The sequence below is a fragment of the Staurois parvus genome, unplaced genomic scaffold, assembly GCF_062004578.1.
Source record: "Staurois parvus isolate SC_StPar_1 unplaced genomic scaffold, SC_StPar_1.0 ptg000114l, whole genome shotgun sequence".
Classification (NCBI taxonomy): domain Eukaryota; kingdom Metazoa; phylum Chordata; class Amphibia; order Anura; family Ranidae; genus Staurois; species Staurois parvus.
Window position 1 is genome coordinate 2,829,821 of NW_028317910.1, and position 26,184 is coordinate 2,856,004.

At 42.9% G+C, this 26,184-nt stretch overlaps 2 protein-coding genes across 2 annotated transcripts in view; one reads left to right on the forward strand and one right to left on the reverse strand.

Annotated features, from left to right (window-relative positions):
- Positions 1-139: 139 nt before the first annotated feature.
- Positions 140-13,925, forward strand: LOC149467371 (uncharacterized). Its single transcript, XM_089671878.1, has 6 exons — positions 140-476; positions 3,124-3,203; positions 5,372-5,440; positions 7,031-7,090; positions 7,167-7,266; positions 12,679-13,925. The coding sequence occupies exons 1-6, from the start codon at positions 335-337 to the stop codon at positions 12,777-12,779; spliced, it is 552 nt and encodes a 183-aa protein (XP_089528004.1). The 5' UTR covers positions 140-334; the 3' UTR covers positions 12,780-13,925.
- Positions 13,926-17,303: 3,378 nt separating this feature from the next.
- The window catches only part of CAPRIN2 (caprin family member 2), a 62,106-nt gene continuing 53,225 nt past the window's right edge, over positions 17,304-26,184 (reverse strand). The window contains exons 17-21 of the mRNA XM_089671678.1: positions 25,376-25,553; positions 22,277-22,459; positions 19,380-19,480; positions 18,602-18,668; positions 17,304-18,160 (exon numbers count right to left, since the gene is read on the reverse strand). Of these exons, the coding sequence (XP_089527804.1) occupies positions 17,601-18,160; positions 18,602-18,668; positions 19,380-19,480; positions 22,277-22,459; positions 25,376-25,553 (1,089 nt within the window). The 3' untranslated portion in view covers positions 17,304-17,600. The remainder of the gene's footprint in view (positions 18,161-18,601; positions 18,669-19,379; positions 19,481-22,276; positions 22,460-25,375; positions 25,554-26,184) is intronic.

The following is a 26,184-nucleotide window of genomic DNA, read 5'->3' on the forward strand; positions in this document are numbered from 1 at the left end:
AATCCCAAGGGGTTCACATACTTTTTCTTGCAACTGTATGTCAAAGCTTTAAAATAGAGTTATCTTTAGTTTGAAATTATATTGGATTTCTTCTACTTTCCTTGTATTCTGACTAGAGCTCTCCTCTGTCTCTACAGGTCTCCTATGGTTATGCATTCCTGTTTGTGAATTAGCAGATGACACCATAACCATACCATGCTCTTACACATATTATCAATACCCACATTCTGTATGCTGGGGCAGGGGGTCCTGTCCATTGTCCTACTGTAACAATGTGATCCTCCAGACTAGTGACAACAAAGTAGCCTGGAAGAAAACAGATAGATACCAGCTGATGGGTGATGTAGGGAATGGAGACGTGTCACTGACCATCACTGGTGTGACCATGGAGGACGCCGGAAGGTACTGCTGTCGTGTGGAGATTCCAGGATGGTTTAATGACCTGAAGAATAACATAGATGTGGAAATACAAGAGGGTGAGCCCTGACTTCATGTTTATTTATTTCAGGTACTTATTTCAGGTACTTAAAATGTTTAAAAGAGAAACTAAAATAGTTTATTTACTAACTTTCAAAGCTGAAAGGCAGGGCAGTACCTTCACAATCTCTACCTAGTTCAATCAGAAAACACTTTTCATGAATTGAGAAAAGTGTGCAAGGTATTCTTTAAATGGCTCCAGTGCAGAGCAAGTGACCCCCTTTGTCTCTGATGAGACAGGATAGCCTTTTGGCACCGGGGCCTGAAGGACAACAGCGATCACTGTAGTAGTGGAAGTGATTCTCCACATCCATAGTGGTCCCACAGGAATGGCATATGAATACCGACATTTATCCAAGCTGGACCAATGTAACTATACAAAAAAATCCATACCTGAAATTCAGGTTTAAAGGTGAAGTTCACTTTTGTGAAAAAAAGCTTGCAGAGCTTTGCAACCACAATCAGTGGTTTACAGGGGCAGTGTTAGGCTCCTCCAGACAAGTCGTACAGCTTTCTGCCCATACTTTTGTATGGGCTGTTGGTTTGAAAGCTACAGGGCTTGTGAATGAACTACTATGGGCACCCTTGCAATTAACTGAGAACTACAAGCTGTCTATTGCAGTGGAAGATGGGACTTGTAGTTATCTCATTCACAAATCCCTGTGAATTAATGACGCAGCTGTGCAAGCGAAGCCCTGTACAAATGTATTCAATTCAAAATGTGACAGCGGGTGCAGGGAGAGTTGTTGAATGAAAGTTGTGTGATTTTGTGTGAAACCATTTATAAATAGACCCCCTTGAAATGTAAAAAGTGCATAGATGTGCCTGGGCACACCTAGTCATCTTGTTCGCACTGTCCCACTGAGCAGTTTTTCCTATAAAAGGGGTGTGGAAGCACTTTTCTCTCACTCTGAATCTGCAGGCAGGGAGATAATCTGCCGGCGGGGCAGAATGCTGCAAGGAAGATTGTGTGTGTGTGTATATGTATATATATATATATATATATATATATATATATATATATATATACACACACACACACACACTATATTACCGTGATAGGTTGCCACTTGTGCAATAAGTCCATCCATGAAATTTCCTTGCTAGTAAATATTCCACGGTCAACGGTTAGTGGTATTATAACAAAGTGGAAGCAACCAGGAACAACAGGCCAACGTAAAGTGACAGAGTGGGGTTGGTGCATATTTAAGTGCACAGTGCGCACAAGTCACCTACTGTCTGCAGAGTCAATAGCTAGACACCTTCAAACTTCTTGTGTCCTTCAGATTAGCACAGCAACAGTGCGTAGAGCTTCATGGAATGGGTTTCCATGGCCGAGCAGCCGCATCCAAGCCTTACATCTCCAAGTGCATGGCAAAAAGTCAGAAGCAGTGGTGTAAAGCACGCCCCCACTGAACTCTAGAGCAGTGGAGATGTGTTCTCTGGAGTGACGAATCATGTTTCTGTCTGGCAATCCGATGGATGTATCTGGGTTTGGCAGCTGCAAGAACAGTACTTGCCTGTCTGCATTGTGCCGAGTGTAAAGTTTGGTGGAGGGGGGATTATGGTGGGGGGTTGTTTTTCAGGGGTTGGGCTTGGCCCCTTAGTTCCAGCGAAGGGAACTCTTAAGGCATCAGCACCTGCGAGCCAGGCCTTCTTGTCCGACATCAGTGCCTGAGCTTACAAATGCGTTTCTGGAAGAATGGTCAAACATTCCCATAGACACACTCCTAAACCTTGTGGACAGCCTTCCCAGAAGAGTTGAAGCTGTTATAGCTGCAAAGGGTGGGCCAACTCAATATTGAACCCTACGGACTAAGACTGGGATGTCATTAAAGTTCATGTGTGTGTAAAGGCAGGCGTCCCAATACTTTTGCCAATATAGTGTATACACTATGCAAAAGAACATATAAAAGGGATGGTCCATAATTTAACTGTACTGTATTGGGATTAGCTGCAGCAGCAACAACATTGCTTTAATATGTGAATAGGTTCCACAAGTAGAAGTACTGTTTTAGAATTTAACAAAATACGTTCCTAGGTATTCACAACAACTTAGTCAACTTGTAACACCATTCTAATGTAGCAGTGGTAAGGGGCTTGGTGCATTTTGTTAAAAAAACAACTTGTTGTAAATACCCAAAGTTTCACAAGCTCAAATCAGCCATATGTTGTCTGACTCAGATACAGGTATTCCAATTTTTAGAGTCTAATTTAAGATTGTCAGCTTCGGTCCCTGATAAGTTGTCTACAAACCAGAACTTAGGCCCAGGCCCATTACTCTCGGCATCTCCTCTATGGCTAACGTATTAAACATTGCATAGAGCACATGTAAATCAACATTTGTCACTGCTTCCACCTCCCAAATGAATTTACACTTGGCATAACCATACAAGCAAACAAGTACTTATTCTATGGTTCAGTCGGTTTGATACCACTGACCCCAATGGTGTGTTTTTGGGCTGTTTGCAGAAATTCCAAGAACATAGAGGTTACCGAGCCAAACAGAGAAGAAACATTAGAAAAATGAAAGGATTAGGATATAAAAAAAATTAGGAGCATGTCAAACACATTTTCACAAAATGTTCTTGGTTTATTATTGTTTTTATTCACACACTGATCATTTCAGACTTGTTGTTGAAATAGATGAACCAAAGATATCTCAAGTCTACCATCCAGAAGGTCAACCGCAGAGTGCCCTTTCAAAGATTGTACACAAGATAAAGGTATTTATTCACTTCTGCATGGAACACCTAAAAATGTTATATGTTCAGTTGAATGTTTTTGTTGTTCTTGGAGAGATGAAACAAGCTAACAGACAATATAAAGTGGAAGAGGAAGGGGCAGCACTAGCAGTCAATGAAGTTCTGCTACATTCACATGAGCTGACAGGTGGAGGGAGAAGAGTGAGCAGAGGGATGACCTAATCTTGTGCTTCAAGGTCCAATCCACAGCTTAGGACTGTGTTGTTAAAGCGGTGTTCCACTCACCCTGTCAAAAAATAAAAGTCAGGAGCTACAAAAACTGTAGCTGCTGACTTTTTAAAAAACAGCTACTTACCTGTCCCTCGGTCCCATGGTGTGTCCCCCGCCGTCTGTTTCACCGGCCGTCCTGTATTCCAGGAGGCCAGCATCTTCAGTGTGAGCACCCGGTTGTGACTGCTTGTGGCTTCACAGCTGGGTACCCACTGCGCATGCGCGAGTAGCGCTGCGCTTTGTAAATGGTCCTGTCGTCTTCTGGGACCTGTCACATGTCCCAAAAGACTACAGGGAGGGAGGGCACCTTCCGTTTCTGATCGCCTAGGCAATCAGACCAGAAGTGGGAGCGGGTACCTGTCAAATTCAGGTACCCGCTCTCCCCAAAAGGTGCCAATCCTTAATGAGGAGTGGGGAGCAGTCCTTAAAGCAGAACATCCCCTTTTGGGTGGAGCTCCGCTTTAAGGTGCATTGCTGCTGCAGTGGAAAGTGAGGACCTGATCCTGCTGCTTGGTCGGATCACAAGTCTTTCTGCACAAAATTACAAATCCTCTGGCAGGTAATACAGTTACCACACATGCATCTGAACCATGTATTTATCAATTTGCCCAGAGTTCAGATAAGTACCAGTTACACTTACCGGTAACAGTGTTTCTGGGAAATCTTCCAGGACAGCACACCTGAGAGATGAAAGATGGTAGGACAATTTCCTGCATCCTATGAGACCTTGAGGCCACTATGGGCAAATGCAGAGGGTCCTGTCTAAGTACAACCCTGTCCTCTAACACCACCAGGAAGGGTTCCTTGATTGACAAGCTATGTAGGTCACTTATCCTTCTTGCCTTTGTAATGGCTAACAGGAAGGCTAACTTAAAGGATACATTTTTAACTGAAATCTGTGCTTCTGGCTCAAACGGTGGCTTGGTCAAAGCCTCTAATACTAAGGTCAGATTCCAAACCAGAAAAGCATGTAACTTAACTGGGGTCTCTCCCTCCCTGGCCCGCAGAAATATCTTAACTAGGGGCTCTGATGCAAGTCTTTGATCCAGAAAGACTGACAGGGCTGCCACCTGCACCTTTAGGGTAGCTAATGCTATACCTTTCTCCACCCCTGCCTGGAAAAAGTCCAGAATCACCGAGACCATGGGAAGGCGAACTGCTTGTTCCTGACACTAGGTGGAAACCACCCTCCACACCTTGGCATATATTTTTCTGGTGACCTGTTTCCTACTGATAAGAGTAGAAAGAATTCCAGATTGGGGTGTAGAGTTGGTCCCAGTAGGAGATCGCTCCTGACTGGGAGACGCTGCGGGGGAACTATGGCCCACCTCTTCAAGGTGGTGAACTAGGCCCTTCTTGGCCACCACGGGGCCAGCAGGATCAGTCTGCATACTGATCACTCCAGCTTCTGGAGTACCCGCAGGCTCAGCGGAAGAGGGGGGAAAGCATATGCCAGCTCGATATCCCAATCCTGTGCTAATGCGTCCAGGCCTTTGGATCCCTGTTACCGAGCCAAGGAGAAATACCGTTTCACTTTCCTGTTTCTCCTGTAGGCAAAAAGGTCTATCTCTGGGCAGCCAAAGACCTGACTTATCTGAAAAAAGGCCTCGGGATTGAGTTCCCACTCTCCCATGCCTTGTTTTCCTCACGGCAAATACGCCCCTGCCTCCCCTGCTCAGCTCCTACCCTCCAGGGAGGACCTCCAGTCCACAGCCTTAGGTCCAAGAAAAAAAACAAACAAATGTTTTGCTGCCAGGGAAACACAATCAAGAACTGAGGAGTGGAGGGAAGTCCTGGAAGATGACTAGAGAAAGAAAGGTTTGCGGCCAAACCATAAAATGCAAGTAAAGATAATCTTTATATATATGTAGAAAATAAACCATAGGATAAATATAGAAGTATAATTTGTTCCTTTTTAGAAGCAGACCCATGAAGAGGAAGTAACATCAAACCCTCCATCATTGCGAACAGACTTGACACCGAGCATAGTGAGTACAATTGGCTGAGTCGTTATTCACTTTTCTTTCCTTACAAATATAGTTCTGCCAGGACAGATTTCATTATTTGGTATGTAAAATTTTTATCACAGACTACAGTGTAAAAACTTTTAAAGATAGATCTTTCAGCCATTTTTAAATGTCCTGCCTAGTAGCAGACCGAGCAAGGTGACATCTATTACCTTTATTTGTACAAAAATATGCCTTAGAACTTCCTTTTGAAGCTAGTTTCACAAAAAACTTGGCTTCCTCATCTAATAGCTAAGGGCGCTTTCACACCTGTGAAGGAATCCACATTCAGGTTGGAAGTCAAAATGCCAGCAGGGGTTCCTGCAAATAGCTGCAAGAGGCAGTCCTATTGAAAGCAATAGAAGGCTGCCACCTCTTGAGCTAATTGTGGCCACTTGCATGTAATTTCTCATCCTGTGATCACATGTGAGTGATTGGCCCTGGAGGACATGAGCAATTAAATGCTAGCAGCCACGATTAGTTGTGGGAGTCTGCAGCCTCCCACAGCTAATTGGGGGAGCCCCTACTGGGGTTCTTGCATCTAATTGGGGTGCATTTGCAGATGTGAATGTACCCCAAGTCTGGCCTGCCCACCCTCTCCCTTATTGGCCACTGTCATTAGACTGTTGGGCTAGACTTAGTACCAAAGTAAAGAAAGTTAAGCTTTCAGTTAAAGCCCAGTTGAAGACTACTGTCTTTTTCCCATTGTAGTCCTATGCTGCTGCACATTATGATTTTCAGTTAATTACCATTTGGAAAACCCATAATGCCCCTTTAAAAAGGAGATTGGAAATGACTTTTGGTTTCACTAAAATCTCATACTTTTTAAACATGTTAATGTAATTTGAAAAGGCAAAACATATTTTTAAATTTGGGATAGAGTGAAGATAGCAATAAAAGCCTGCCAGGTGTTTTAATCTGTCTGTGCCCCTGTTAGGGAGATTTACTCCATTTACGTTTGCTCTGTTTACCATTGTCACTGAGTGAAAGAAAATACTAGGGTTGTACCAATACCTGTTTTTTTAACCAGTGAGTATGATTACCGTTACTTTTCATCAAGTACTCGCCAATACGGAGTACCGATACATTTGCAGTGCAATTTGAACCCATAGAAAATGAATGGGCTTAAATTGTACTGCAAAGAAAGGCATGCAATGCAATTCCTGTCCAAATCGCACCCAGGCTGAAGTCACTGACAAGCCTGGGATCACACAGGAACAGTGGGCGAAACCACAAGGTATCGGCCTAAACACAGAGTAGTACTAAAATCTTTGCATGTAGACACTAGCTCTCGTGACAACCAGCGATTTCCCTCATTTTAGAAGGATTACCACCCCCACTCTCTTGGCAAAGGGACAGGAAATGAAGATAAATCTCCTCAATGGATCTGTCTCCCTTGCATAGAGGCACAGGGGAAAAAAAAAAAAAAAAAAAGTATGTAATGAAAATGTTTAGTGAAATATATTAGCATGTTAATTTTTTTTTTTTTTTTGGCGGGGGGGGGGGGGGGGGGGGGGGGGTTGTTAGAGGCAGAGGAAAGAGTTAAAAAGGAAACATTTCTTTCTTCTTCAGAACAGTCTTGCTAAAGAGAACAAGATCACCTCTGCAGCACAGGATGTGGGAACAAACAAGGTTGGTTTCATTACGTAAGATGTGTTCTATAGAAATATTTAATTTCACAGCTAAATACTTTAACTTTGTCTTTCAGAGGAACGCACATCATAAACCCCAGTCCAGTCCTCTATCCAATATTATCAGAGCAACTATTATACTTGGATTGACTTTACCGTTACTGCTAATCATTTTTTGTAAGTATGAGACAAGCATAAATAAGCTCTTCAAATTTAAAAATGTTACCCTTATTTTTTTTTATCCCCTCTCACCTTTTATGATGAGTTGTCCATAAAAAGATATGGACAAGCCCAACAAAACCAGCATTATGCTTTTTTATGATCTGTTGATCCACTGCTGCACACCACGTCCTGCACTATCTTCGTTTTGCTTTAGGCATCTTGAATTGGCCGTTTCTTCTACACTCGTACAGTCAGTCCCCCTGATGACATATTGCTGGGTCTACCCTCTTCCAGCATTGTGATGCCTCCTGGTATATTCCCTGATATTGCAGGATGATGTCATTCTCACCTAGGTGAGAACTGTGGCAGGAGGCAGAGTGGGCCAAATATAAAAAAAAAAAATAATAATAATAATAATACACCACACATCCATCAGGAAGGCTCATTGGAATGAGATTCTGATCAAATCCCAAAATAAGGCATGCATTATTTCAGCACAAAAGCGTGCATGGGAACTTAGAGGGGATTTCCTCTCCTCTCACTTGACAACAATCTCCAGAATACGTTCCTTTTTAACCAATGATACAACAAAGTTCCTAATGCACTCCCTGGTAATCTCTCAGCTTGACTAATGCAACTCCCTCCTCATTGGCTTACCTTTCCATATGCTATCTCCCCTCCAGTCCATCATGAATGCTGCTGCCAGGCTCATCCACCTTACCAACCATTCAGTGTCTGCTACACCTATCTGCCAATCCCTCCACTGGCTTCCACTCGCCCAACGAATAAAATTCAAAATACTAACAACAACTTACTAAGCCATCCACAACTCTGCCGCCAGCTACATCACCAACCTGGTCTCAAAATATCAACCAAACCGATCTCTCCGATCCTTCCAAGACCTTCTGCTCTCCAGTTCCCATGTCACCTCCTCCCATGCTCGCCTGCAGGACTTCTCCTGAGCTTCGCCCATCCTATGGCATTCTCTATCCCAATCTGTCCGGCTGTCTCCTAATCAATCCACCCTTAGACAATACATGAAAACCTCTCTTTAAAGAAGTCTATCCTACTTCTACCTAATAAACCACCATTTATTTCCTCCATCAGCTCACCCCCCCCAGAGCTATTACCTTTGTATCACTCAACCCTTCCTCCTAGATTGTGACCTCGAACGAGCAGGGCCCTCTGTTTCCTCTTGTACCAAATTATATTGTAACTGTAATGTCTACCTTCATTTTGTAAAGCGTTGTGCACACTGTTGGCGCTATATAAATCCTGTATAATAATAATAATAAAGTGCCCTTTAAGGCACTAGATAAAAGGCAGACTTGAAATGGTGAAAGGTTACACTAGGCATAAATGTCTATAGGAAAGGATAACTCTCTCTGCTTGTCATAGGCCGAGGGAAACAGCAGTAGAAATCCTGTTTTGTTAGTCGATCCTGCTCAGGTGCTCACACACTGTAGTTCGTAGCAGACATTTTATTAGGTGCTCATAGCTGCCATTATACATGTGTATATCCCAAGAACTACTACCAAAGAGAGGCAATAACACAGTTGTACCAGTATCTAAGTAGTGAGACCCCTAGAGGCCATACACAGATATATAACATATTGCTACATCCTTTCTCTTTTAAATAAAAGAACAATGAAATATCACAAACACAAATTGGTGAAGTAGAACATAGCTATAAAAGTTAGATATAATCCTTGAGGTGAGCCGGCTTTCTGATTGTTCTGCCAGCTCACGTAACATATGAGGTTTCTTCACAGAAATCTTGGTGTTCTTCTGATTCTGGCAGTCTATTTTCTGGGACTGTCTCTCTCTGCCTAGAGACCTCCCTATGCTCCTCAGCAGTCCCTGTTTCTTTGTTGCTGGTATTCATAGTCTCATCGCTTTGAGTGTCCATATACTGTTCCCAGGGCCCTGTATCATCTCCTTGTGTTTTTCTCAGATGTCTCCGATTTCTCCTCCATCTTCTTCCTTCCTCTGTTATAATTTCATAGGACCGTGGTCCCAATTTCTGTACAACCTTCGCTTTTTTTCCAGTGTTTGTCATATTTGCCTATTGGCTGAATCCGTACATTTTCATTGCGCTGGAGAACAGGCAGATCTTTTGCAGATTTATTATAATAGAAAGCTTGCCTATCTTGATTCTTCGTTAGTTTGGCTTTAATATTGCCAACAAGCTTTGGCTTTAGTAGTTGACCTGCAGTTGGTAGGAGAGTCCTTGTACGTCTACTCATAAGCCGCTGTGCTGGACTGGTGTCTAGGCCTTGTGTGGGTGTGTTTCTGTGGTCCAGTATAGACAGGTATATCTCTGTACCTGCCTGTTTTGCCTTTTGCATGAGTCTTTTGGCTGTTTTTACTGCTGACTCCGCTTTACCATTACTCTGTGGATATCCAGGAGATGTCTGGTGTTCAAATTCCCACCTCTCCCTGAATTTTTTGAATTCTTCCAATGTAAATTGAGCAGCGTTGTCAGAGAACACAATATCCAGAATGCCATATCTGGCAAAATGGGCCTTGAGTTTTTTAATTACTGTTTTGGCCCTTGTGTCCTGTAAGTAGTCTATCTCCCAGAAGTTGGAAAAATAGTCCACAGTTACCAGATATTCCTTGTCATTCCACGTGAACAGATCTGTTCCCACTTTTGACCATGGTCTGTTTGGAATTGGATGTGGTTGCAATGTCTCTTTCGGTTGCTTATTGCACGATGCACATATTTCACACTGTGCTATAAAGTTTTTTTATGTGGTCATTCATTCCAGGCCAATAAACACATTCTCATGCACGACATAGACATCCTTCTACACCTAAGTAAGTCGACTGCAATCTTTCTATGTCTCTTCTAAGGGATTTTGGTATGACAGCCCTTTCTCCTTTAAAGATGATTCCATGCTCCACAGAGAGTTCATCTCTTCTGTGATAAAATGGAGAAACCTCCATTGGAGCATGCTGCTTGTGTTTTGGCCATCCCTTCAAGATGACAGTCTTTAGGATCTGTAGAGTTTTATCTTCCGCTGTGCAGGTCTGTATTTGTAGACAGAAGACTTGCTATGCAGAGGTCCAGTGCCCAGCTGCCACCATGTTGTTAGTCAATCCTGCTCAGGTACTCACACACTGTAGTTCATAGCAGACATTTTATTAGGTGCTCATAGCTGCCATTATACATGTGTATATCCCAAGAACTACAACCAAAGAGAGGCAATTACACAGTTGTACCAGTATCTAAGTAGTGAGACCCCTAGAGGCCATACACAGCATATAACATATTGCTACAAATCCTGTTTGCTGCTGGAAAAGGGAACTTGTTGTTTCAGTTGGCACTGCTGTGTCCTGACCTGTGACTATGTCCTGCAGTCAGCTTGTATGATGAGACTGATGCACATTTCCCTCAATAGAAGCAGCCAGGAGAACTAGGCCACAACCTAAGGAAACTATATGAAATGTTCACAACTATATGGAAGTAGATAGCTGGGGTAATGAAACCGTTTTCACTCGGTTAGTGGATAATTGGAACTCTCACTCGATCAATATGATTCAGCAGCTTTTAACGGTCCAGCTTCTCAGGCAGATGGCAGCCTCACACAGACTTTCTGGTTCCAATTCAGAATCCAGTCTGGTTTCTTGCTAACAGATAGCCTCACTAGACAACATGGCAGGACAGGCAATCAGTGAGCTTCTTCCATTCCTTCTCCCTCTACAACTCTGGCTCTGTGGCCTAGTTCAGCTCGACAACATACTTCCTCCTCTCCGCCCTAGTCTCCCAGGCTTTTGATGTATATATGCCCCCCACCCACATGGTACCTCCCCTGGAAAATGCAGTCCCTGAGCACTCTGCTCACCATTCAAGTCCTGCTGTTCAGCATACAAGGTCCAAAGGACTTTTCTGCCGCTGAATGGTAGGCCACCACCCAATGTCAATTTAAAGTACTACATCTAACACCCATTCAATGGGTTACACTACTCTAAAGTTTACGTGTTCAATACACTTTACTGTTCAATCTACTCGGAACACATCAGTACAGTCCAGGGGTGGACCGACAACTCACGGGGCCCCCGGGCAATAGGGGATCATGGAGCCCGTGTCCTTGCCCACACTCAAAAGCCCATATATAAAAAAAAAAAAAAAAAAAAAAAAAGGTACCCCGGGCAGCTCATGGGGCCCCCTACTGACCCCAGGCAGCACCCAAATGCTCAAATGGTCAGTCCACCCCTGGTACAGTCCAGGTTTCTCTCTTAATTTGCTACAACTTGTCTGTAAATCAGACAGGCCATTTTTCCATCCTGTTCTTTTAAGGCTAAATTACTAAACACCATTTTCATCTGTATGTTACCTCATTCATGTTTAAGAAAAGGTCTTCAGCATCTAGGTCAACAACTGTAGTCCTCTAAGAGATAATGTCACAACTTGCCTGTGCAGGGCAAAGTGACAGTGTCCCTGCCAAAGGTCCTGGCACATTTTACTAAAGGATAGTGCATGCAATATTTGGATCATGTATCCAAAATAGCAAATGCTATATGGAAAATCTCATTAGTACTATGGATTGAAGGAGCCAGGGAATATTTAAAAAAAAAAAAATCAAGTATCACACCTTACCCCTGCAACCCTAGACTCCACTGCAAGAGTGGATGTTGTCAAATTCGCAGGGTTTAATAGATGCGAAACAATTAAGACACCCTTAAATTGCAGCTCTTGTAAATTCATTAATGAGATCAAACAAGAGCATGTAAAATTCGTGGTGTAGCTTTACTATTTGAGGTTTAGGTTGTTACTACACTTGAGCTACAAGTGGCCCCTGACATGAGAGCAGATGGGACTAGTAGTCTTTCCATTTACAGATGTCTAAGACTATGGACACTAGCTTTTTATTGCAAGCTCAAAAACCGCTGGTAATAGCATGTTTAGTAGCATTTAGGAGCAATAGCATTTTTACAGTACATGTGAAGAGCTGTTGAGTTTTTTTTTTAATCAGAAAAAAATGCTAAATGCTCCCAACTACAAAACCAATTTTTTTTTCTGCTCCTAGACACTTCAAAATTTGCTTAAAGCCTAAAAGTAGTGTGCAGTTACACTTAGGATAACACTTTTAGCTTCTAGGAGCAGAAAAAAATGCTAATAACAGCTTTTAGGAGCTTCATAGAAGAAAAAAACCCACTGCTAGTGTGCATGGAGCCTGAATAGAGTCTGCAGCTGTGTGGGGAGGAGCCATGCACAGCTACAATCAATTAAAAAAAATACAGGAACTGGTGGGAATAACAACTGAGATTAAGTGAGCATGGTGGGGGGCAAGTGCATGTTGCAAACTCTGACCTAGTTTCATAATTTGCCCAAATATAGGTACAACATGAAAGGTGATCAGAAAGGTCAACTTAGCTTTTTAAAATTACTTATCCACCATTTTCAACTGTTTTCTTACTCAGGCGCTGTAAAGAAAAAAATACCAAGAACAAAGGCAAAGTCATGTTATCAAAGAGGACACAAAGTTGAAACAAACCGACAAAGGCCATGCATGGCTCTATAATAGAATATATATATTTGCATCTGTTAAATGCTATGTTACCAAGTTTGTAAATATTTTTTTAAATACTGTAAGCAGCAGACTGCAGAAAAAAAAAAAAAAAAAAAAAAAGGATTCTCACCACCTCTTGGTCATAAACAGCCTAGGCAGCTCAATGCCTTCAAAATGCATCTTGGGAGATCGGTTACCTCTGTCGCAAACATGCGCACCAGAGGCAGGACACAGCCTCCATTTTGTTAAGAATCTCCATTTTCTCCCCTTATACTTTCCCCCTCCCTCTGAGAGGCACAGTGACATATGGCAGAGAGAGAGAGAGAGAGAGAGAGAGAGAGAATGTGTGTGTGTGTGTGTTAAAAGTGTCACAGGCCAGAGCCCAGCAGGGGTGCTATGAGCTATAAGACCCCCAAGGGAGCCGTGGCTGTCCAAAGAACCTGTAAATTGTAACACCTTGTATAAGATGAGGCAAGCTTTCCCAGGAGTTCAAAGAACATTTCAAGGAAACACGACCAGATAACCTGTTAAAATCCATTTTCCCCCTATGTCTCATATCTTGGAATATGAGAAACTTCCATAAAAACCAGACATATCGTCAGATTGGCCACAAAAAGATGAACAGTTTGGTAGGTCACTATCTTGTCTCGAATACATAGGAAAGCAGAAAAGTAGATCTCGTGAACCAGGCAGTGTATAATTTCATATTTTATATCTAATCAATCCTCAGACGTGTCTGCATAATAATCTACCCACGGGTGGAATGTCACTTGTGCAGATGGAAAGTTATGGGCCAAAATATGAGTTAGGAGAGATTTTGGCTCTAGTTGAGGTTTCCGCCCAGACCTCCATGCCCTAAACAGGGTATTGGTCCTTGCCTTCAGAGACACCCCCTGCTGGAGAACTAAAAAAATGGGCTGTCAGGCTTAAGAGAGTGAAGTTGAAGAATTCTCCCATTTTTAACATCAGTACCACCTGAGGAGATCCGTGCCCTTTCGCTCTGAAATTTGATCTGCACACCCAAGGCTGATTGGCAAGTACTTTAACCTCCTGTTAGTGTTAGTGTGAGTGTGTGTGAACATCTTTGTTCTGTAAATATTTTTATTGCACCCCTTTTTGACTTTTCAGTAATAAATCTTTCCTTCTGAAAGTGTTAAACTGTTTCTATAGCTCTTAATTGAAATTTATGAATTCCTGCCTCTAAAAGAGCGCTACTGTGTTTGTTTAACCCTCTCTATAACCGGCCTGCGGTGACCGTGTTATACAGACAATTACCTCAACCATTAGTGTTATAGCTGATATCACCGAGTTTCCCCTTTCTCTGTACAAAAAGGAGGTGGTGACAGTGTGAAGGGTTAATTGCATAGTTAACCTGACCCAGTAACAATCGCTCAGGCTGCCGGTACATAGATTGTGGTCCATTAGCTGGAAAATTGTTGTGATAGGTGTGGCATTGTTACACACATGACAGCACAGTTTTAGATTGGCTAGTCCTTCAGTCACGAGTTTGGTGAGAAGGGCTGGGGTCTGATGTCGCATTCGTGACAACCTCCTCCACTTTATAGGAAACCATTGTGTCAGGCACATGTTCAGAATACAGTGGGCTTTTGTGCAAGAACACAAGTTGGGCCCTAGTATGCACTTGCAACAAGGGAGACACCACAGCTACCTACATATACATTTAAAGGGTCACTAAAATCACAAACATGTTTTAAGTTTTGGCTAGAATGGCAAGTGATTAAAATCCTGGTTTTTATTGTGGGGGGGCTGCTGGTTTTGGCAGCATTTTCCTGCACAGCCAAGCAATACATTTTCCACCCTTGCATCCAAAGCCAATAGACTATCCATGAGCTTTGTTTTGTTGTATACATTATACAATTATCTTCCAATTTTCTGCCTAATTTTTTTTAGATTTACCTTCAACTGTGTAGTGCAAGGGCCTGCCTAATTGGATACAACTGAAAGTGTTGTTTAGGTTTGTCCTCCTATTATATGGTTTTTGGTAAAGCTAAACCAAAAATCTCCAGATAAATTGTATAATGTATGGCCAGCCTTAGAGGTTAAAACAACTTGGACAGGGTCTAGGGGAATATGGGATGCCCAGTGGAACTTAAACAACTTGGGAGGACAAACTTCCTATGTGCAAGAGGCAGAAAAATTCAATTCTGGACTTGAGCCAGTGCCAAGGGAGTTGAAAGTCTCTTAACGGATCAGCAAAGTCCTTTCTAAGAGCACTCAGTCCTCTTCAATTAACCTTCTTCTGACCCCAGATGAAAATCTCATGTCTCTGAATCCCTTTCCCTGGGATACTCATGGCAGTCAGGTGCATAAGAATGCTGTCCCAGGGAGAACTAGGTATGGTTTCTAACTGCCCTTTCCCATGTAGGTCCAGGCGGTATAAACGTACTCACTGTCCAGTTCCTGTAGCTTTAAGAAGGTGAAGCTGCTTTCAGACCTTACACCGGGCTGGCTTCCTCCCTTGCTGACCAGTGTCTTTCCAGCTCACAGCCTCTAAGTAGACCACCCCTCCTTCTCTGGGGCCCCCACCCAGGCTCCACAGCAGCATTTCTTTACTCAGTCTTCCACCTGACTAGCCCATCAATAAGAGATCCTGGCCAGTAGGGGTAATCTCCCACACAGCCATGCCCACTGCCTGGGATTGGTCAGATTTCCAAATAAGTAGAACAGCCAATACTCACACCAGCTCTATAAAAACCTTCTCCAGAGCAGGGGGAGGTACTAGGAACAACCTGGAGAGCCCTTCACCCCGTAGCCTAAAGGAACCTTGCTAACACACACCCAGGCTTCTACAAAGCCACTAACTATTAAAAAAAAGTGTTTGCACCACTTTTCATCAAAAAGATCTGATGGAACAGCACAGGTATGCCGATCCATCAGAGCACCTGTGCCAGTATTGTAACCAGCTGCTGCCCCAAGGAATAAATCGCTCTTAAGGCCCCAGTCCCATCAAGCCCGACTTTGAAATTTGTGCAACTTCACTATAAAATTTCACGATTTCAAAGGTGAACCGCCAATTTTAGGTGCAATTCGCTAGACATCTGACACAGGGCACAATTCACTAAGCGGCATCTTACTGCATAGCATTTAAAAAAGTTTGAATTCACCAATAAAAAAAAAACTAAAATACCGCATGAGTATTTTAGTAGTGAAAACCATGCATTGTTTCAGCTGTCAGGGTTCCCCACTGACAGCTGAATGTAAAAGAATTGCCAGCAATTTAAAAAAAAAAAAAAAAAAAAAAAAAACAGTGTGGGGTCCCTCTTCATCCATACCAAGCCCTTCAGGTCTGGTATGGATTTTGAGGGGAACCCCCATGGCAAAGTTTAAAAAAATGGCATACACCTCCTTCCTGAGCCATACCAGGCCACCTGCCATCAACATGCGCCCCCCACCCACAGACCCCCACAACCACAGGCCAGGGTTGTGGGGAAAAGGCCCTCATCTCCCACCAGCATGGGGACAAGGTGCTTTGGGGGGCCCCACCCCAAAGCATCCCCTATGTTGAGGGCATGTGGCCTGGTATGGTTTAGGAGGGGGCACTAGCTCATCTTCTCCCTTCCTGACCTGCCAGGCTGCATGCTCGGATAAGGGTCTGGTATGGATTTTGGGGGGACCCCCATGCCATTTTTTTAAATTTTGGCATGGGTGCTCCCCTCAAAATCCTTATCAGTCCCGAAGGGCTTGGTACGGATGGGAGGGGGGACCCCATGCCATTTGAAATTATTATTTTTTTTTTTTTAATTGCCGTCAATACTTCTACATTCAGCTGTCAGGTGGGAACACAGTGATGTTTGAAAATTCTATTACAGAGCGTAGATTACAGAACCTTTTCTTCGCTCTAACAGGGGGAAAATTTTTGCAGTTCAAATACCTTTGGTATGATTGATAACTTGTTTAAAGTGCAGCAGAGGATGAGTACACCGAGTTAAAAGCAATGGATTTCTGTCAGGATCAACATATATTTTCACAATTGAAATTTTGTTTTTTGGGTTTGTTTTTTTTAAACTAGAAAAGGGCTTTTTTATTTTAAAGCATATGTAACGGCTCAATTATCCAGCAAGGAGGTAGCAAATAAGGTTACTTCTTATGTTTACCCACAAACACCATAATTTAGTTTATTTAGCACCAATTCCATAGTTGGAAGTAGAATTGGCATATCTGTGCAAGATCTGCAATATCTGTCACATATGCCCATGCTTAAACTTCTTTAAAACACATTGCAAAGTACAGAACAGTGTGCACTTAGCTTCCTGTATGAACTGAAGTACATCCATTAGTATATTTAAAACAGACCAAACTGGAGCAGCAGAAGTTCATTGTTTTAGCAAATCACATATAAAACATTTGTTAATTTAATGTCTGAGCTGATCATATACACCAGGTGCCACTGGGGAAGCCAGTTTTTCTTTTTTTTAATGCAAGTATGTTTTTTTAAGCAGATTGAGAAAGTAACCAGTTCTTTACTGTCACTTTTTGTTCACTCTTGATTAGCGTATAAAATTAAACAGCCAAGAATGACAGAATGTTGCAACCAGTGTTTATTTAAAGCAGGTCCAACTCCATACAGCACCAGCAGACCTTATTACACACCAGAATCATCATTTAACAAAAAACAAGCTTTTCACCATTCAAAGCATTATGGGATGACAAACTTTGCATCCAAGTTTAGACCAAATGAAAACACTGGCCTATCCAGTTAAAATACTTTGATGGGCTTATAGTTCCAAATCACATCTGCATTGGTAAACAAGCAACCATTCACCATTACCCAATCTGCTCATCTGCTGGGCCAAGTTCAAAGAAACTGCCTAGTCAATCCTGGTAGAGTAAATACCCAGAAAAAGTGGAGTACTTCCAGCTACTGCCATAAATTGCTCCTCTGTGTAGCCGTAACCATATCTGGTCACCTTGGAAGAGTTGTAGGACAGCATGGTTGCTGGCTGTTTCATGGTCAGGAGCACCATCATTGGCATAAGCTGAAACCATTACCTCTTCGTTCTTCATCAGATTGACATACAGTGGAACATTGACAGCCAGCTTTAGCATATGAAAGATGAAGACATATGTGCCATTAACGGGACACATGAAACGGCCAATCTGGAAATCAAAGGTGTCTCCCAGGTTGTTGAGCAAGAGGTCGAAGATAATTGGCTGATCTAAGGTACCCGGAGCAAAATTTGAGGTCCTGGCAGCAGAGAAGGCAACCCTCATTTGTTGGGGGAGGGGGTAGACATGAACAGGAAGAATGGTGGCAGCTTGGTTGCTCATGGACATGTCAACTGACGTCATGCTGCGAGAATCCCCCTGGCCAGAGTCTGTACTGTTGAAACTTTCCTCACGCTCTGGACTGGCAAGCTGAGAGTCATTCCAGTCTGTAGTAAGTCACAAGACATTTTAGTCAGCTACTGCAGACAGTATAAAGCACCATTAACAAGCATTGAGGTAAAAGCACAAAAGCAAAATTAGTTATCTTTAATCAGCAATTATTGCACTGTTTTAAAACAGTATAGCAAATGAGGTATTGCACAAATTGTCCCATTGATCACCACTACATGCAACTGTATTTGAAGCATCCCTAGCAGTGCATTACAGACTATGAACCCGATCACACACAAAAAAAAAAAAGTCCAGATTTTCAAATGTGTAATTACTTTCAGTGCAAAACTAAATAAAAAAAATAAATAGACGCACTACTGAAATATCTGAGTTTATGGACCACCGCAATAGTTCAGCTAGCCAATTGGATTAATAGTAACTTGAACAATGACTAATTTTACTTTCATCTTAGGTTGCAGACTAATATTGGTACTCACTTCTTGCAGTAGATCGTGTACCAGGAGTGACACTTCCTCGCTTGTGACAGAGATGGGAATTTGCATCCTAGAAAAGTCAGCAGTTCAGTCAAACAATTAAACCAAATTTCTTCACCAGCCGCCCTCCGGCCAAGTTAAACTAGTTAAAAACAATTCATTGCATTTGAGGGCTTTTGCTTAAAGCTGACCTTTCACACACAGACAAAAAAAAAACAAAAACAAACAAAAAAAAAACACATAACACCGCCACCCCAGCATGCATCTGCACGTTGATATGAAATCTTACATTCATTAAATTTTTGTTCTTACTTCTGGAGTAAAATTGTTTTTGCCATTTCTGGAGTAAGGCATTGGTAATGTTAACCAGGGCCTTGGAAGCATCCTAGGTAGGCTCATCACCAGTGCCTTCCTCCTCAAATTTGCCCCATCATGTGACGTGAAGCAAAAAGAAAGCACACAAACCTTGCACATTACTTCAGTAATTCTGATTTTATTAAATAAAATATATACGCACACTCACAAACAAGGATGTAAAAAGCATTACAGATCCTCAAAGGAACTAGGGAGTGTAGAGCCAGTGTGAGTCATGTCACGAGGGTAAACTCTCAAAAGTGAGGCTGATGCGTTTCAAAGGGAGACCCTTCAGAGCTCTGCAGTTTGTCATTACCAAGCATTTTTTTAAAAGAGCCTTTGTTTTTAAGAGTACGATATTCAACCTTTAAAAAAGGCCAGAATATTTTAATCACCAAGTTAAATATTTGCAAGTAAAAATCCCTACCCGTGATATAAACTGGGTAACTGGAAAGTCTCTCCCAGGGCATGACCCATGTCCGTACATTCCATTAGGGACACATTGGGCTCCTCTGAAGCTCTCTGGACCTGCAGGGAGAGAGTCAAGACATGAAAGTTATACAACAAAGCCACAGGGTGCCACAATTATACAGAGGCTCTTGCGCCGCTGTTTTTCTTCAGGGCTGCAGTTTGGATTTCTATGCCTGCCCATTACCGTCATATTTGTGATATCCTTTGCCTGCCCATTACCGTCATATTTGTGATATCCTTACCACCCTTTCTCCTGTATTTCCACTTCTTAACCCACCCCCCCTTACTGCATTAACTACTACATGTGATTGAAGAAAAAAGTAATTACTTGCCAATTGACCCTAGACATAGGCCCTTTAGTCCTCATGAACACTGACTTGGGCATAAAAAAAAAAAAAGCCTAGTGGAAAGAAATTTTAAATTTATCTTCTATGGCTGGCTGTACTGGAAGTATGGTGGCAACCTATGGGGGGGGGGGGGGGGGGGGGATTTGAAGACACTTTCTGCTTGCTCCAAGCTGTGGGTCTATGGAGCTGCACTCCATAGACACATGCAGACAGCGAGACTTGGTCCCACCACCACTTCCTTCTCACTGCATTAGAGTCCCTCTGAAGAGGAAGCGAGGGGAGAAGATCTACAGCTGTGCACAGTGCTGATCTATTCTCCCCTCTTCCCCTTCACACAGGGAGGGGAGGGTAGAGAGATAGAAAAAAAAGTTTACCTTAATGCAAGGAATGCATTATGGTAAAACATTTTTAGCTTTAGTAATGCTTTAAGATTCCAGACCGCTGCAATGTTTTGCTGTGATCAATGTATGCAGGGCTGCGGTTAGAAACCAAAGGTCCCCATACAGCCAAAAATCATAGGGCCCCACTCTCCCACCCCCCAAAAACAGCTTAATATGCTTTAGTTATGAATGAACACAGTGAGTGGTCCGTACTGATTACTACTTGTGTTCATTCAGGAAAGGGGCTGGTAAAATGTGACATTTACCGGACCCTTCCCCCACTCTCCATCCTGAAGGATCCTATTGTGTGCTTGCAGCTGCCGGTGGGAAGGAGAGGAGGGAAGCTGGCAATACTGTGGGGGTGGGGGGAACACAGGGGAGCCTGTAAAAATCTGGTGTACAGGGATAGTCGTGGGTGCAGGGCAATTACTGGAACCGATCCCCTGTATGGCTCTCTGCAGCAGCTGAAATCCAGTAGGAAGGAGAGAAGCCAGCTTTCAGCTGCTGCAGAGAGTGCCGTACAGGGGATCGGTTCCAGTAATTGCCCCCCCCCCCCCCCACCGTGCTGATCACCCTCCTGCCCACATTTGATTCACCCAGCTGTCTGGGCCCCCCTGCTGGCCTGGGCCCCGTACAGGACTGGTGGTACCCCCTTATCCAAAGCTCTGAATGTATGCAATGTATGCAAGATAGGAGCAGGGGTTAGGCAGGGTTTTATTGTCCAGCAGGCAGGTCTGCCAATACTGGTTGGGGTTTCAGTGCAGCAGAGGTATTGGGTTGTCAGCTCAAACTGAGCAAGGAACACACTGGATTTCTGGCAGATAAATAGGTATTTTCCTGTACTTTAAGCATATTTGGAAGGATAAACATGGCAAAAAGTAATTGTATTGCAGAGCTGTACTGCCAATGCAATTTTTAAAAAAAAATCTGGTGACCATTTCAGAACACTGTGTTGTAAACTATTCAGCTAAACTGAATTGTAATCCTGTATGAAGCTCATTTAAAAGTGACAGTGTTACTAAACCTGCAACAGTAAAATCAGTCTGTATATGCAGTAAAGCATGCTTGTTATACTCCCTGTGGAATGTAAGGGGTTAATCCTTTGCATTGTGTAAAAAGGTGGTACGATCCCATCTTTTTGGATCCTCCCCTTCCACATTCCCCATTTCATCTCCTGATTGAGCATGTGGAGTGTCCCCAAGGCTGTTCAGTTTGGTGTGTATTGCTAGGGTTTCTTTTTTGGGAGAGTGCATGTGATCAACACAGAACCAATCAGCACTGTCCAGAGGGTCAGGGATTATACAATCTCATAGGGTAGTGAGAAGAAAAACTCCTGTAAGCTTTAACCAATGCTCAGCTGGACACTGATAGAAGTCACAAGACTGCTCTAACTGCTGATGAGAAAAGGTATTTAACAGTTTATATTTACTAAAATATAAGCATTTCCATGTTGTGTGTACTGTGGGAGAACAGATATCATGAATGCTGGGTTCTGGGTTTAGTAACACTAATTTTTTATGTCCCTCCATGTTAAAGGGGAACTTTATTCAGAAAATTAAATCCTGCTAGATCACTACAGGCTGGCCCCTTTTGCAGGTTTAGCTATGTAAAACATTTTAAACAATGTAGGTGTTTATTTTCATAGTAATACACTACATAACCTGCTTGGCAAATGCTCAGTTGCTCTATTTTTGGCACTGCCAAAAGTCTACAGGCTGATCTGCTGACATCCTAAATATTTACTGCTGCTCGGGGGCTTTGAGCTTTAGCAAAATAGCCCCTGGAAGAAGAAACAAAGCTGGAGGCAATTTAAAGCACACCAATTTTGGCAGCATTAATGTGAAATGTAGATTCCTTGATAAAGAACTTTTTATCAAGTCATGGGTCAAGTGCCACTAACATGCCGAGCCCCTGAACCTTCCCTTTCCCCTCATTTCCACTGATTTGAACAGACACTGCAACTTATTTGTGGTCATGTGCACTGTTCTATGCATACTAAAAATCCAGAGTCCTTAATCAACTCAGGAGTGAGCGAGCAAGAGAATGGCTGCATTCTTACACAGTGGGACCAAGTAGAACAAATATAGCAACCCTCCAACAATTGGAATACAGAACAAAAACCTTACCTTTGAAGGTGGTCTGGCAGCGATAGCCATTTGTCAGGATGCGTCCTCCACGGCTGGTCCCCCTGATTGTTCCACCCCTGGTCAGGCAAGGCTGGGAAAGTCTGGGTAGAATGTTCGGAGTGGACGTGTAACAGGGCAGATTTCCACTGTTTACTGGAGAAGCCCCAGATGAAGAATATGGACCTAAAAATAAATGTCAAGTCCTCTTTGGTTCTTCCATACAGCCACAACTGCAGTTTGTGATGTGCACAAAACTAAACAGGATATAGGGGTTATATAGGGTTTCCTCCTCTGAGGCAGTCTACCATAGATTAAGCAGTAATGAGGCTTTGCGGCACATGTTTCTACACATGCCCAGGCATACATTTAGATTACATGCCACAATGCATTACAGCAAGTTGGAAACTATGCAGGAAACTATGATTTTTCTCAGCGCACAACTCAATATGTTGGTGCAAACTGAACTACAATAGAAGGCAAAATGCCTTGCTTTGTGGCAGTGCAGCCCAACATGCAGTGATGGGCAATGCAGCCCAACAAACAAGCCCATAAAAGAAGCCCTTCTTGACCTCTGTAGCTGTAGGCATTGTAGAGTAAATCAGTTTAGAGTAGAAAATTGGGTTCAAGTTTTCAGGGGCTCAGATTTCTCAGCTCTGCCCTCCAGCTTATTAACTTAGGTAGTCAGATACTGGGCTACAACAATATAAAGACATTGGGGTTGATTTACTAAAGGCAAATAGTCTGCACTGCAAGCACAGTTTATCTAGATCTGAGGGGGAAGCTCTGCTGATTTCTATCATCCAATCATTTACAAGCTTGCATGTGAGATTGAATATTTTTAGCAAAGTGAAGTATTACCTCATTTACCAAGTTCTGGAGCAACTGCACTTGCTGTGCACAGTATATTTGCCTTTAGTAAATAAACTCCATTGTCTTCTATGCTACCTCAAAGATAATGTAATGTTGCACACCATGATCCTCTGGCCAGCAGGGGGAGAGCTAAAGCTAAGCAAGCCCATAGACATCTATGCAGATCACTGAGAAACCTGAATCAAAGTTTGGGATGGCAGCCATATAATTGCTCCACTACTGATCCCAATATGCACTTTACAGGAGGAGTGCAGAGAAGAGGTTTATTAAACTGCCTGGGATAGTTCCTGTTGGCACTGAGGGAGCTAGAGCACCGGAGAACATTTTCCTGCCAGGAGACCATACCAGCAGAGCTTCAAGCACGAGACAGACATTGGGGAGGCAGCACAGCACTGCCCACATCACAGCATCTACTGGTACAGAGAGACTGGAGCACAGGTGTCAAGCTGGTGGCCCTCCAGCTGTTACCAAACTAAAAGTCCCATGAGGCATTGCAAGATTGACAGTTGCAAGCATGACTTCCAAAAGTAGAGGCATCATGGGACCTGTAGTTTCGCAACAGCTGGAGGGCCGGCAGTTTGACGCCTCTGGACTAGAGCATCCACTCACCCTCTGTTTCCCACCACTGATCACTGGAGGCTCAGGGAAAGACAAGGCCTGGCTCAGCCCGCCTCCCCACCCCATCTAAAATACTTTAGTTTGTACGCTTTGTGTCCTGCTGGGAAAAAGTTCCCTCTAACCACAACTAAAGGCTCCTGTATGACAGGCTATATAGTAACATAGTAACTGGATTTGGGCATTAAAGACCTACTCCAAGCTATCAAATTATCCCTTGCAGTGGGGCTGCATCCACACTGCAAGGGCTAACTGCTTGTATTGTCGTCAGGGAGAGAGAAGCAAGTTTAATTACCCAATCCACCACATGGTGCCATCTATGCTCAGAAAAACAAACAAAAAAACAAAAACAAAAACAGTCTTTGCATCTTCGTGCCCAGCACCAAGCGATTGACTGGCCTTTGACATAACATTAGACCTGTAGAGCATAGGGAAGGCTATTCTGTGGGGGCAGGTCTAGCGGGGGCGTTGCATAGGGTAATTATGCATTTTTGTGTCCCGTAGATCTTGATGAGCAATTAACCCTTGCCCCACTGTAAGGGATAATTTTAAAGATCACCAAACTGGGGCATTTGTAGCATCCTTTACCTCTGCACGAGCCAAAGCCTCTCAATTTTGTCTCAAGCTCTCACACCCAGATACTATAGCTCAGTTCAGGGTTTCAGTTGCAGAGGCAGTGCTGTCAAACCAGAAAGTGGGCATGACTAGGTGTGACCTGGTGCCAACAGTCAATTTACAGGCTTGTGAATCAGCTGTTATACTTCTAGCTGTGCACCTACAATTCTTCATCCCACTGTCTTACAATCAGGCACAGCCTTCACAAGTGTGTTCACTGGCAGAATCAGATTTTGCTTGTGAAGTCCTACAAATGCCTAAATGAATATCAAACTAGTGCAAAACAATCAGCGCAGTTACCAAATAACGTGAGTATGTCATGTAATTGCTGCCAACATCAAAGTGTTTTTTGCTATACTCCACATAACATTATGCACTACATCAAGGTATTTATCCAAATGATATACTTAAAAGCTGTAGCACTACCTTGCCTGTAGACAAATTAATCTGAGCTTTTAAAAAATGCAGGAAAAAAAAAATACATTTGTTCATACTCCTAGATGACTGCTGTATCTGATGCTGCAGCTGTCCCCCTCTGCTCTACACAGAGCTGAGCGATCAGACTGCCGAGGGGGAGCAGAGGGAGCCAAGCTGCTGAAAACCAAAATGAGATAGAACATAAGTTTCTCCACAGTGCCTGCAGCTATATACGTCAAACGCTTGTAGCAATCTAATACCCATGCATCTATTCATAAAATATTGGCAAAATGTCATGCCACATTGAGCCATTAAAGAGTAATAATTGTACAATGAATAGCCTAAACCCATGATATTCAAATTAATATAGCCATACCTGCAAAATTCATACTACTTGGCGCTTTTGTAGTCTGCCTATAGAGAATGGCCATGCGAAGTGCATGAAATATGAAAGCACCTTGTGTGTGACTGAGGTTTTAATATTCATTTCTAACCACCAGGCATTTTAGGAGAACCTCATGTATAACAGGACCACAATAACGTTCCCATGTGACATGATTAATGTCTTAAAGCTCTGCTCACCTGGTAACTGCTCCTGTATGAGTGAATGTGGCTCCGACCCATTCGTTTCCAGCAGCCCATGAGGAAGGGTCTGGGTACTGGCTGTGCTAAATGTCTGTTGGTATTCTGCTGGATAAGGCGGTTCCTCCTTAAGTTCCATATCTTTTCGCAGAGGCAGAGGGGCATTAACTTTAAAGACCTGAGAACAGTGCATAACAGATACTTGTAACCATCAGATTACCCCAGAACAAGTCTAGTGGTTCTATGAACTACTACACCTCCACAAACGGCATAATAAAAGGGCATCTAGTGCAAGTTGCATTAGAAATTGAAAAACTGCAGATTTATTGAAGGGGTCATATTTGCATACATTAGCTGACCCAAGTAATTCTCATGCTACCTTTATGTATGCCAAGTAATGTACAAGTATCATTCCCAGGTATTCCTCCTGCTTTTCTTTTCAGAACAGTGGCACCTTTTTTTAAAGCACCAGTCACGGTTACTAACTACTTTCTGGATTTACAGGTGAAACTCGAAAAATTAGAATATCGTGCAAAAGTTAATTTCAGTGATGCAACTTAAAGGTGAAACTAATATATGAGATAGTTCAAGCCGTTAATTGTCATAATTGTGACGATTATGGCTTAAAGCTCATGTAAACCCCAAATCCCCAATCTCAGAAAATTAAAATATTGTGAAAAGGTGCAATATTCTAGGCTCAAAGTGTCCCACTCTAATCAGCTAATTAAGCCATAACACCTGCAAAGGGTTCCTGAGCCTTTAAATGGTGTCAGTCTGGTTCAGTAGGGATCACAATCATGGGAAAGACT